Consider the following 14,061-nt stretch of genomic DNA (forward strand, 5'->3'; position numbering starts at 1 on the left):
TGATCTCAGACTTCTTTTTCCAGATGCATTGTCCACCCTCAGACTGTGATTATGTCCACTAAAGTCTGGGGTTTCTGTTGAAGACAGAATAATCCATTCTAGCTAGTTTAAACTCAAAAGGGTTTATTTAGATTATGAAGAAACATGCTACATTCCAGGAATAATTTCTCAACTTAAGAGAATTCAAGCCTCTGTCATGATCAGAAAGCTGGAGTCAAGAATTTTTCACCACAACTACCAACTCTGGAAAAGTATTCTGTCTGCCTTGATCAAGAATTCTGCTTCCTCAAGAAATACTCTGCCAATTCAGGAATTCACCACCATGTGTCCCTGCTCCATCATCATGCTAATCTGAATAGATCATCCATGTCTTTATCTTACAAAAAGACATAGTTTTTGTTCTTCGCATCAAAATTCAGTCACAAATCAAAGTCTTGACTATGCAAATCTAATTGGAGAAATCTACGCTAAGTATGTTACTCTATAGCTGGAACAGTCTGACTAATGCAGAGTTTTAGCTCTTCAACCTCTATAGTATGCAGAGAAGGGTGTTAGGGTGGGTTACAGGAAGTGAGTGGGCTGACCCATTATCTCTGCTCTACCTCTAGGTAATGGCTGTTCCAGATTTTGTTTTCATTTTATTTTTTCGAATGATTTATTTTTGGCTATGCTGGGTCTTCACTGCTGCGTGTAAGCTTTCTCTAGCTGCGGTACTCGGGGTTCTCATTTTGGGGGCTTCTCTCATCGTGGAGCATGGGCTCTAGGCTGTGTGGACTTCAGGAGTTGTGTCTGGGGGACTCTAGAACTCACAGGATTAGTTGCTCTGTGGCATGTGGGATCTTCAAGGACCAGGAATCACACCTGTGTCTCCTGCATTGGCAAGCAGGTTCTTTACCACTGAGTCACCAAGGAAGTCCTGTGTTTTCATTTTAGAAAGGTCATCCTGGTAAGGTTTAGCTGGAGGCAGACTCTCATGCTGCAGGACTGGATGTCTCGCCATCACCCAGAGTGATGACTAGCATCTAAACTCAGCTGGTGGTGGATGAAGAGGAGGGGCTGGCTACCAAACATGATGAGTGAATTCACAAATGTCTTGACTTACCAAATGTTGACAGTAACAGAGAAATGACTCTAGCATGATCCTTCTGAAATGAAAATATAATGTACCACTGCTACTGCCTAAAAGATGAACATCAAACTCTTCAGGCTAACAAAAAGTCACCAAGAAATATATGGGATGACTTGGTCGACCACAGAAGTTTTTAAGGCTTAATTATCATTCATGTTAAAGTGTTAGAAGGTAAATACTTCTTTGGAAAACCTTTAGGTTTTTAATTTAACTATAATTTATGATTCTTCAGTTTTGAAGAATATTACAGTTAACATAGCCTGTAAGATATTTTGGCTATTTATTAAATCTTTAAAATTTCCTTTTACTACTATTTATCATCATTTTTTTTACGATCATTCTTAGTTTCTATGCTTAAATATGATAGTGTTCAATGCATCTTATGCACCAGGAAGCTTTGAGACTATGTATTTAGAATCTAGAAAGATGTTACTGATGAACCTACTTTCAGGGCAGCAATGAAGATGTCATGGGGTCGCAAAGAGTCGGACACAACTGAGCGACTGAACTGAAGGGAGTGAAGATGCAGACATAGAGAACAGACCTGTGGACACAGTCGGGGAAGGAGAGGAGGGATGAACAGAGAGAGTAGCGTTGAAACATGTGCATTACCACATGTAAAACAGACAGCCAGTGGGAGTTCTTTCTATGACTCAGGGAACAGAGACCTGGGCTCTGTGATAACCTAGCGGGGTGGGATGGGTGGGAGGGAGATTCAAGGGGAAGGGGGGACATATGTATACCTATGGCTGATTCATGTTGATGTGCGGCAGAAATCAATACAATATTGTAAAGCAATTATCCTCCAATTAAAAATAAATTAAAAAAAAAAAAAGATACATCAGGAAAGGTCTCACCAGGAAGGTGTCACCTGAGCAAAGACTTGAAAGAAGAAAGAGGAAAAGCCAAGGAGATGGGGTGGGGTGAAGAGCCTTCCAGGAAGAGGGGAGTGACCCAAGGGTGGAAGTTGTCTAATATGTTACAGGAAAAGCAAAAAGGTTGGGGCAGAGTTAGGGCAAGGAGCAATACAGAAGCAAAAATAAGAAATTAAATTAAAAAAAGAAAGTAAGCATTAGTTTTCATCTAAAGGCATGGCTGTGTGTTGTCAACAATCACTAGTACAACAGTTAGACCACTGTTCATGCTTTGAGGAAAATATAATTCTAAATTTATGACTTAGCGTTCTAGCTATGCCATTGACAAATGAGAATAGCAGAATAAAATCAAAGATATTTACAGAGGCTCATCCCTTCAAATATGCTTCCATGATTGAATGTACCTCATTCCCTAACCACTTGCTGCCTTGAAAGTTGAAAGCATCTATATATTTCAAATGACGAGAGAGGAACAAGTCTCTACAGATCCACTTCATTTTGGACTTCCTCAATATTTACAAATGTGTTTGTCTCGTGATTGTAATCTTGTTCTTAATATTATAATCAATTTGTTTTTCTCTGATGATATTTAGACTCCCTTGTGGTTAACTCTGCCTCATTAAGTTTTATTTGTTATTGTTAGTCCACATTGTCTATCACCCTATGTTTTAAAAGAGTCATTATGGAGCGGCGCCGCGTCGCTCGTCTCCATCGGCTGCCATGAGCGAGCGCCTCCGCCCCAGAAAAAGGAGAAGGAATGGCAGTGAAGAAGACCACCATCTCCCCCCACAGACCAAAAGGAGCAGTAGAAATCCTGTCTTTCACGATTCTTGGGACACAGAGTCTTCGAGCAGCGACGGCGGCGGCAGCAGCAGCAGCAGCAGCATCAGCAGCCCCGACAGGGCCAGCGGGCCAGAGAGCAGCTTGCACCACCTCGCCGCCGGGTCCGGCCCCCACACGCCGCAGCCCGCGCCCGCGCCGTCCGCGCTGTGCCCAGGCCCCTACTTCCACATCAACCAGACCCTGAAGGAGGCCCACTTCCACAGCCTGCAGCACCGGGGCCGGCCTCCCTCGTGACGCCGCAGACTCTTGCCTTCTGTGAAGGGACAGCGCTATGCGGATTTGATATTTCAAGTTAGCGATGTTTTAAAAAAATTGCACAAAAAAATGCCTGTTGGCTTTTCAATCTATATTTGAGATAACAGGTTAACAGGCTGTTGTTTACTTGTGGTTTTGCTGCACTATTGCGATTTCCAAGGGGCTTTGAAGCAGTTTTTTATAGGATTCTTTTAAGGGTGGGTATCAAGGGAACCATAGGAGGACACATCATCTGTGTGTTGAACCCATAGTTTGTCCAGTTTAGACTGCTTTCCAGGTCTGTTAGTTAGAAATTCTACTTTATGTAAAAAGGCCTTTTAAAACTGCAGGATCTTCAATTTTTTAAATAAACTAGTAAAGAGGATCTACTTTCCATGAAAAAAAAACCAAGATTTTTTTCCAGAACATAGAAAGCTGGACCAGCCTTGCACTGAAGTGAACTGCCATGCTACCTCTTAGAACGTGGACGTCCTGTTGAACGTGCTGTCTTCTCTGATGGGGACAGTCAGACCCCGGATAGACTGTGTGAGTGAGTCAGCTCCGGCCCCCTGACTGTCTTCTCTCTGCTCTATATTTGTATTTCCAGAGAGAAGGGCTTTCTGATTCATGGACCCCGGATAGCTTGTTAACTGTCATTCCTCCAGAGCTGCTGTCTCAGACTTAGGCAACACTGCCCGGCTCGGACAGTCACGGAACATGGACGTGACTTCCGGTCTCAGGCACCACCTGTCCCCCGGCAGCTGGTGTGAGCACCCCGCTGGTTCCGCCTTGCCGTGTGAGAAGGTGCTAGTGAAGGCTGACGCAGTGTGAGCTCTAGGAACTGAGGTCTGAAGTCACACGTGCTGTGAACTCTGGGACAAGGACTTACTTGCTTTATGCTCAGAGTCATCCCTGCGCCCAACAGGAATGAGGGGGCTGCGTGCCACCAAGGCCACCGCAGAGGCTGGTGTGGCTCAGAAACAAAGGAGCAGAGTCACTTCTAGGAGAAACAAGACAGGAGTGTTTATTTAGAGAGCGTCCTCGTCACTTGGTCATGCTGGAGAGCCACCCGAGTTTGAACAGCGAGGGTGTGGCCGAGTCCTCCTCGTCAGCGACCAGCTGCCTGAACAGGGAGCCGGCCTGCCTGGGGTCGCCTGCTCGGGAGAGCGCCGGGGGCGTCGCCTGCCGCTGTGTGGAGAGGAAAGTGCCTTAGCGTCCACCCGGACCGCCGGCCGCCCGCCCCCCACTCCGCTCGTGGGTCCACGTGGCGGGCACACGGCGGGTCTGAGCCGCACGGCCAGCTCCTGGAGGGGACTGCTTAGTCCAGATGGAAAAGGACATGCAGCAGACTGCGGGGCCGTGACGGGACAGCTGGCGTCGGGAGCGAGGACGGAGGAAGGGCACCATGTGCCTCCTCTCCATGGCGTGTTCCTCTCGGGTGCAGAGCTGAAAGGGCAGTTACTGGGAGGACAAGTGGACAGCCGTGGGGAAAGCTAAGAGCACAGGCCCGGGCTCAGGAGTGGGAGGCTTGTGCACAAACTTTTTTTTTTCCCACCCTTACTCCCATCTCCCAAGTTTTAAAACCCGGTGTTGATAGGATTTTGGACCTGACTGGGTTTGATGGCAGGGAATATGGAAAGGAGACATTGCAAGTACTTTTATCCAACCAGAGAGCAAACGAGGACTACACGCTGGAAGGAAGGGAGCCGTGTGAGCGCTCAGACACATTTGTACACAACACACTTCAGAGACCCCCTGAGGACTCCCGCAGCTATCCTAGCAGATGGCAGCCTACTGAGACAAAAGATCTATTAACAAAAACAGGTGAAGCTCGAGGAAGCAAACTTCCTACCCGCCTAAAAGAAACGAGAGACGAAACCATCACTGAAACAGCAGGTTTTTTCCCCCCAAATAAGTATAGTCGTAGTGCTGGGTTAGCAGTTAACTCTTCTACCCTCTTAATCTTAAACACAAGCTGTAATCTCGGTCCGTCCTGCACATTTTCTACAGCCTTGGCAGCCTGAGATTCATTTCTACCATGAGGCTACTTGATAGTGTCAGTGGGCATCTTTTAAAACCTCTCTTAGCTCAAGCTAGTAACATCGTGTATTTCCTTATTGCGCCGCCATTAAAAGCAGCATTAGTGCAAAAAAAAAAATAAATAAATAAATAAAAGAGTCATTATATTTCCATTCTTTAAGAAAATCTCACAGTTTTTTCCTCTATGGAGAGTTCTGATTTCTGTTGGTAATACAGACAAGTAATTAATACTAAATTACAGAATTAATTTCATCTTTCAAAAGGAAACATGCTATTATATTTCTGAGCAGTTGTTGTTAACCCATGCACAGTTCAGTGACAGTGTGGAGGGAAAAAAAGGAGAGAGAGATAGCTAATAAAGCACCTCTTTCCCATTTATCTATGAAGTCTATCCAGTGGGGAAAAGATCTCATTTTGTGGCCACTGAGGAGAAAGAAATGCAGTAACTGAACACGAAGTGAGTGTAGTCCCAAGTTTCACTCCAATTGCCATGCCGAGGACTTCCAAAACGACACTGAACAACCTTGGTGAGAGTAGGCACCCTTGTCTTGTTCCTGATCTTAGAGCAAATGCTTTCAGTTTTTCACCATTGAGAATAATGTCAGAAAAACAAATATTGTGCATTAACACATATATATGGGATCTAGAAAAACGGTGTTGGTGATTCTATCCGCAGGGAAGGAATGGAGACGCAGACACAGAAATCAGACATGGGGACACGGTGGGGGAAGGAGCAGGTGGGACACATTGAGAGAGTATCACTGACATATACACACACCACGTGTGTGAGAGACAGGGAGGGGCGCTCTGCAGCGCAGGGAGCCCCGCCTGCAGCGATGTGAAGGTGCGGAGGGAAGGGATGGGTGGGGAGGGGGAGCTCAGCAGAGACGGAACTTATATAATTATGAGAGATTCCCGTTGCTGTGTAGCAGAAACCTACACAACACTGGAAACCAGTTATCTTCCAATTAAGACATAAATTAAAAAATAAAAAGCTGGAAAAAAGTTTTACTCAGTTTTACTCCCACTATTTTCCAGATGGATATTAACGCAAATTAGAAAGATGTTCAAAACAAGCAAGTCCAGCTCACTTCAGTTCAGTCGTTCAGTCGTGTCCCCATGGACTGCAGCACGCCAGGCTTCCCTGTCCATCACCAACTCCCAGAAGCTTGCTCAAACTCACATTCATTGAGTCGGTGATGCCATCCAACCATCTCATCCTCTGTCATCCCCTTCTCCTCCTGCCTTCAATCTTTCCCAGCATCAGGGTCTTTTCCAGTAAGTCAGTTCTTCGTATCAGGTGGACAAAGGATTGGAGCTTCAGCTTCAGCATCAGCCCTTCCAATGAATATTCAGAACTGATTTCCTTTAGGATGGACTGATTGGATCTCCTTGCTGTCCAAGGGACTCTCAAGAGTCTGCTCCAACACCATAGTTCAAAAGATCAGTTCTTCAGCACTCAGCTTTCTTTATAGTCCAACTCTCACATCCATACACAACTACTGGAAAACCATAGCTTTGACTAGATGGACCTTTTTTGCCAAATTAATGTCTCTACTTTTTAATATGTTGTCTAGATTGGTCACAGCTTTTCTCCCAAGGAGCAAGTGTCTTTTAATTTCATGGCTGCAAACACTATCTGCAGTGATTTTGGAGCCCCCCAAAATAGTCTGTCACTGTTTCCATCGTTTCTCCATCTATTTGCCATGAAGTGATGGGACCAGATGCCATGATCTTAGTTTTCTGAATGTTGAGCTTTAAGCCAACATCTTCACTCTTCTCTTTCACTTTCATCAAGAGGCTCTTTAGTTCTTCTTTGCTTTCTGCTATAAGTGTCATCTGCATATCTGACATTATTGATATTTCTCCTAGCAATCTTGATTCCAGCTTGTGCTTCATCCAGCCTGGCGTTTACTCATGATATACTCTGCATGTAAGTTAAATAAGCAGGGTGACAATATACAGCCTTGACGTACTTCTTTCCCAATTTGGAACCAGTCTGTTGTTCCATGTCCAGTTCTAACTGTTGCTTCTTGACCTGCATACAGATTTCTCAGGAGTTAATAAGCAGGTTAGCATAAATTAAAATTTGAATGAAAACAAATTTAGGCCAAGTGGAGGCAAGTATACTCTCATGACAACCTTTATTTTTGCTTCTGGTAAGTTTGAAGTTTAACAGCATTGAAAAGAATAGAAAGTCAGGGACTTCCCTTGTGGTCCAGTGGTTAAGACTTCACCTTCCAATGCAGGGGGAGAGGGTTAGATACATCTCTGGTTGGGGAGCTAAGATTCCCCCATGCCTTGCAGCCAAAAAAAAAAACCAGAACTTAAAACAGAAGCAATATTGTAACAAATTCAGCAAAAACTTAAAACAGTAAACCAAGTCAATCCCATCATTCTCAGTAACCAAAAGAACAAAACAAGCCAATTGTGTAGAACAAAGATTCTCTGAATTAAATCAGACAGGAGTTTCTTTAGTGGGTTTGAGAACATCCTTGAAAGTCATCTGCGAGTAGATGAAAAGACATGTTTCAGGGAGCTTTTTTCATCCTAAATGGAACTGCTTAAAATAACAGACTAGAGGTTGGTGGGAAGGTACTACAATAAAACTGAAATAAAATTGCTTATAGTTTCTATTCATAACATAGTCAACTATGTGGAAGAAAATACTAATGACCTAATAAATTATGGTCTTAAACCCAGCAACCTGACAACATAAGGAGGTATGGCCAAGAGGAAGTAATGTCAGCTCATTTTTCCTCCCTCATCCTTATTTTCTGGTTCAGCTAAGAACCTGCTCTGCCCTCTTCACACCCCCAGCCACACTTACATCTTTTGCTTTTGAATCTTGTCATCATTGTAAAAAAAAAAAAAAAATACTATTGGTCATTTTTTCCCCACAATTCTTACTTAATTGGACTTGAAAGTGAAAGTCGCTCAGTCGTGTCTGACTCTTTTGCAACCCCAAACAACCCATGGACTTCTCCAGGCCAGAATACTGGAGTGGGTAGCCTTTCCCTTCTCCAGGGGATCTTCCCAACCCAGGGATCAAACCCAGGTCTCCCACATTGCAGGCAGATTCTTTACTGTCTGAGCCACAAGGGACAACAGAAATAGACTCACAGACTGTGAGAATGAACTTACGGTTGCCAGGCGGAAGGATGGTGGGAAGGGATAGTTGGGATGGACGTGTACACACTGCTACATTTAAAATGGAAAACCAACAAGGACCTGCTGTAGAGCACAGGGACCTCTATTCAATGTTAGGTGGCAGCCTGGTGGGAGGGGAGTCTGGAGGAGAAAGGATACATGTGTGCTCAATGTTACGTGGCAGCCTGGCAGGAGGGGAGTCTGGGGGAGAATGGATACATGTGTGCTCAATGTTACGTGGCAGCCCGGCGGGGAGGGGAGTCTAGGGGAAAAAGGATACATGTGTGCTCAATGTTACATGGCAGCCTGGCGGGGAGGGGAGTCTGGGGGAGAGTGGACACATGTATGCTCAACGTTACGTGGCAGCCTGGCAGGGAGGGGAGTCTGGGGAAGAATGGACACATGTGTATGTGTGGCTGAGTCCCTTTCCTGCGGACCTGAAAGTATCACAGAGTTGTTAATCGTGATACCACAACACAGAATAAAAAGTTAAAAAAAAAAATAATTCTCTGGGATACTAGTCCACCATCTCTTTGGTCTGCTGGATTTCCAGATAAAGTTGCTATTCCTTGGCACCCTTCCCCCATCAAAGAAAATGCTTTGTGCATATTGCTCCCTGGCCTCACCTGCTAGGAAGTCCTACACATAAACAGTGGCAAACGGTCATCGCCTGCAGCTCTGTAATTATTCTGGTCCCCTGGTATCAGCTGTTGTGGGGTGCTTTTGTCCTTGTCAATTCCTCCTTTTTCTATGAAACAGCTTTACTGAGGTATAATGGATATGCAAGAAACTGCACTTATTTAAAGTATACAATTTGATGAGTGTGGGCATATGTAATCACCTGTGCAACTATCACCATAGCTAAGATAATTAACATATCCATCACCTCCAGAAGCATCCTGCTGCCCCACGCGGTTTATTTATTTATTTTGAGCAACGCTGTAGACAAAATGTAGGTCTCCCTGGTGGCCAGATGGTAAAGAATCTGCCTGGCAATGCAGGAGGCGAGGGTTCGATCCCTGGGTTGGGAAGCTCTCCTGGAGGAGTCATGGTAACCCCCTCCAGTGTTCTTGCCTGGAGAAACCCAGGGACAGAGGAACCTGGTGGGCTACAGTCCATGTCACAAAGAGTCAGACATGATTAAGTGACTAGCACTTTCACTTTCACTTTCATTCATCACTTTCATCAAGTACAGACAAAATGTGCTTGACAGATATCTCCTGAACATCCATCCAAAGGTGGCAGAATACATTCTTTAGCACATACAGGACATTCTTCAGGATAAATCACAAGTTTCAACAAATTTAAGAATCTTGAAATCATACCAACTGACTTTTCTAATCACAACAGAATGAAACTAAATCAACAAAAGAAGAAAAATTGAAAAATTCACAAATATGTGTAAACTAAACCTGAACAACCAATAGACAAAAAAAAATTCTCAAAAGGGGAAATTAGAAAATTTCTTTGTTGCAAACAAAAACACAACATAACAAAACTTATGAGACATAGCAAAAGCACTACTAAGAGTAGAAATTACAGTAACAAATACAGTAACAAAGAAAAAAGTTCTCAGATACATAAGTTAATGTTTCACCTCAAGGAACTAGAAAAGGAACACATCAAGCTGGAATTTAGCATAAAGATGGAAATAATAAAAATCAGAGCAGAAATACGAAATAGAGATCAGGAAAAAGGATAGAAGAAGCCAAAAAAACTACAAGTTTGTTTTCTGAAGTGATCAACAAAATGGACAAATACTTATCTAGCATAAGGAAAAAAGAAAGAAGACTCACATAAAGTTAGAAATGACTGGGGCTCTGTAATAACCTAGAGAGTTGGGAATGGGTGGGAGATGGGAGGAAAATTCAGGAGGGAAGGGGCATATGCACACCTATGGTTAATTCATGTTGATACATGACAGAAATCAAATCAATATTGTAGAGAAATCAATTAAAAATGAATACACATTTTAAAAATTAGAAATGAAAGAGGAGGTATTACAACTGATGCCACACAATTAAAAAGGATAAGAGACTGCTGTGGTTTCCAAAAGGAAGTGGGTGATCCAAAACCTCCAGATGTTGCCAGCACAGGTCTTAAAAATACCCCCGATGGAAGGAAGAGACAGGGTTAAGCAGGACAGGAGGAAGGAGCCAAAAAGAGAAGTATTTTCTTAGGATTTCAATCCCTTGGGCTTAACGGCCTTCCACTGAATTCAAGACATTCAGCATATGTCAATCCCCATTTCATATAGAACAGATAGCTAATGAGAACCTGCCATATGGCACGGGGAGCATTATTCAGTGCTCCGTTGTGACCCAAACGGGAAGCAGCATGTGAGTGTGCTCAGTCGTTTCCGACTCTGTGACCCCACAGACTGCAGGTCGCCAGCCTCCTCTGTCCACGCGATTCTACAGGCAAGAATGCCAGAGTGGGTTGCCATTTCCTCCTCCAGGAGATCTTTCCAACCCGGGGGTCAAACCCGGGTCTCCTGTGTTTCCTGCTTTGGTAGACCAGTTCTTTGTCACTGAGCCGCCAGGAAGCCCAAGTGAAATCCAAAGGAGGGGATGTGTGTATATGTACATAGGTATACATTTGCCAACCTTTGCTGGATTGTAGAGAAAGCAACAGAATTTCAGAAAAACATCTACCTCTCTTTCACTGACTATGCTAAAGCCTTTGACTGTGTGCATCAAGACAAGCTGTAGAAAGCTCTTAGAGAAATGGGTTCACCAGACCATCTTACCTGTCTCCTGAGAAACCTGCATGTAGGTCAAGAAGTAACAGTTAGAACCCTGTAGGGAACAACTGATTGGTTCAAGATCCAGAAAGGAGTCCACCAGGGCTGTCTGCTATCACCCTGTCTATTTAACCTATATGCTGAGCACGTCATGAGAAATGCCGGGCTGGATGAGTTACAAGCTGGAATCAAGATAGGCAGGAAATATCAACAACCTCATATATGCAGATGATACCATCCTAATGGCAGAAAGTGAAAAAAAAAGAGTCTTTTGATGGGGGTGAAGGAGTAGCATGAAAGAGCCGACTTAAGGCTAAGTATTAAAAAAACTAAGATCATGGTATCCAGTCCCATTACTGCATGGCAAATAGAAGGGGGAAAGGTGGAAGTAGTGACAGATTTCCTCTTCTTGGGCTCCAGAATCACTGTGGATGGTGACTGCAGCCATGAAATCAGAAGACGATTGCTTCTTGGCAGAAAAGTGATGACAAACTGAAACAGTGTGTTGAAAATCAGAGACATTATCCTGCCAACAAAGGTCTGTATGGTCAAGGCTACAGTCTTCCCAGTGGTCACGTGTGGCTGTCAGAGCTGGACGGTAAAGAAGGCGAATGCCAAAGAATTTATGCTTTTCAACTGTGGTGCTGAAGAAGACTCCTGAAAGTCCCTTGGACAGCAAGGAGATCAAACCAGCCAATCTTAAGGGAGATCAACCCTGAATATTCACTGGAAGGACTGGTGCTGAAGCTGAAGCTCCAGTATTTTGGTCATCTGATGCAGACTACTCATGGGAAAAGTTCCTGATGCTGGGAGAGATGGAGGGCAGGAGAAAAAGAGGGCTTCAGAGGATGAGATGGCTGGATGGGATCACTGATGCAATGAGCATGAACTTGGGCAAACTCCAGGAGATGGTGAGGGATAGGGAGGCCTGGCATGCTACAGTCCACACGTCGTAAAGAGTCAGACATGACTGAACAACAACAACATATGTATATGTATGTGCAATAGAAACTAACACAACACTGAAAATCAACTCCACTCCAATAACATATTACTTAAAAAGAAATTCAAAGTCATTGGGGGAAAGGTAGAACCACTATTATTGTTGGACTGAAGACAAAACGTCCATCGTATTTCTTTGGTATATTATGGAGGCCTTCTTTAAATAATTCAGGATCACGTGAAAAAAATTATGGGACAGCTTTTTATGGCCTCTAATAAAATGTTGTCATCATCTGTTTCTTGGAAGCAGCATGCCAGGCGTTTTATTCACCCACAGATTGCATTGGTTTCTTAGGCATGTTTGCAGTCCCTGGTTCTCTCATGGCTCCTCCCTCAGCATCGCCCCCTCAGCCCCCATGAACTGGCTCTTCTCTCTGGCTGTCAAAATCCCTATAGATTCTCACCCTGTCCCACAAAATGCTGGCTGCATCTCTGGATTGGCCTGCACTTCCATCTCCCTGGACTGAATGGAGGCCGCAGCAATCGCGGCAATCACAGCGTGCGCCCTGCTGACCAGTCATCACGTTGTTGCTACTTGGTCGCTAAGCTGTGTTTGACTCTCTGTGACCCCATGGACTGCAGCCTGCCAGGTTCCTCTGTCCATGGGATTTCCCAGGCAAGGAGACTGGAGTGGGTTGCCATTTCCTCCTCTGGGGGATCTTCCCGCCCCCAGGGATCAAACCCACGTCTGCTGCACTAGCAGGCAGATTCTTTATTGTCTGAGCCCCAGGGAAGCCCACCAACAATCATTAGATGGCACCAGGCCCATCACCTCTGTTCCTGCAGGCTCATCTCCCTGCCAGTCTGTGCTCTCCATTCAGTATGGACCCACAGACACAATTTCTGTCCACAGTATAGCCTTCCTGGCATCTAGTCTCCACGGCCCCCTCCATGTGATGTTTCTAAAAGGCAATAATGACCACAACGATGGTGGGCATTCTACACAGCCAGAATGCTAAGGGCTTTATGTGGATTGCTATACTTAACTCTAAAATACAATCAGGAAAGAATGATTATCAATCCCCTTTTATAGATATGGAACTAAGACTCAGAGTAGCTCTGTAACTTAACCAGGGATAGACCGTATTAATAATTAAATGCGTCTACCCGAGATTCAAGTCTAACCTCAGACCTTGAAGACTGAATCTCTGCTGTGTATTCTTACTCTCACTCTTGAAGATCATCATATTTTTCTAGGTAAAAGGGTCTGAGAAAGTCTCTTCCATGTGATTCTCAAAGCCTTCCCTGTCACCCCTTAAACTCCTCTGTCTCTGCATAATTTAAGTTGCAACACAGCCAGCCAATTGCTCTTTTCCGAACTATCTTCATTTCCTTGTTTCTGGTTTATGACACAGGCTACTGTTCCAGATTTCCCTAATATTCTGTCTGAAAAACTCAGGAGCTGTTTCATTGGATTGGCCGAAAAGTTCACTCAGGTTTCTCCATAAGGTGTTACAGAAAAGATATTACCACACTTTATTAATAGGTATTAGTCTAATTTTTATCAAAACCTTGCTAAAGTCAAGGTGCGTTGCACTGGTTGCTCTTTCCCTGATTATTAAGCCTTCAGTTTCTTGAATTTAATCTTTCTAACGGGGTTTCGTCTTGACTCTGGTTAAGGAGTAACCAGGTTCTGTGACACAAGTCTCTCTACCTCTCTTTACTAATATCCTAGAACTATTGAAGTTGAAGCTGATGCTTTTTTTTACTCCATTATATCACTCAATAGAGCAGAGTGTAATTATCATTAAAATCACTGGAAGTGTTTACCCAGACAGGTTATCTGTCAAATTTGATTCTCCTTAAAAGGAAAAAAAGTCTCCTTTTAGATGCAATTCACTAAGCATTGATAAAAAATAAAAACAATTATAAATTGAATTTCCATGCAAATGTGGCCTTTTCCCTCTTCTGCAGGAATGCACATTCATCAAACTACTACGCTTCATTGTTGACACAGTGAAATAAACAACAATAACCATGTTCGAATTGTGTTGCTACTGGACAAAATTCTTTTTTCCCCACAAAGGTTTGTAAAGGTCATTAGA

At 43.9% G+C, this 14,061-nt stretch overlaps 2 protein-coding genes across 2 annotated transcripts in view; both read left to right on the forward strand.

Moving 5' to 3' along the window:
- The window catches only part of GALNTL6 (polypeptide N-acetylgalactosaminyltransferase like 6), a 1,397,085-nt gene that overhangs the window by 887,986 nt on the left and 495,038 nt on the right, over window positions 1–14,061 (forward strand). The window lies entirely within an intron of this gene.
- LOC133048657 (protein FAM104A-like) lies at window positions 2,695–3,466 on the forward strand. Its single transcript, XM_061132440.1, has one exon. It carries the CDS (start codon window positions 2,725–2,727, stop codon window positions 3,079–3,081), a length of 357 nt encoding a protein of 118 aa, XP_060988423.1. The 5' UTR covers window positions 2,695–2,724; the 3' UTR covers window positions 3,082–3,466.

This window comes from Dama dama, chromosome 29, assembly GCF_033118175.1.
Source record: "Dama dama isolate Ldn47 chromosome 29, ASM3311817v1, whole genome shotgun sequence".
Taxonomy (NCBI): Eukaryota; Metazoa; Chordata; class Mammalia; order Artiodactyla; family Cervidae; genus Dama; species Dama dama.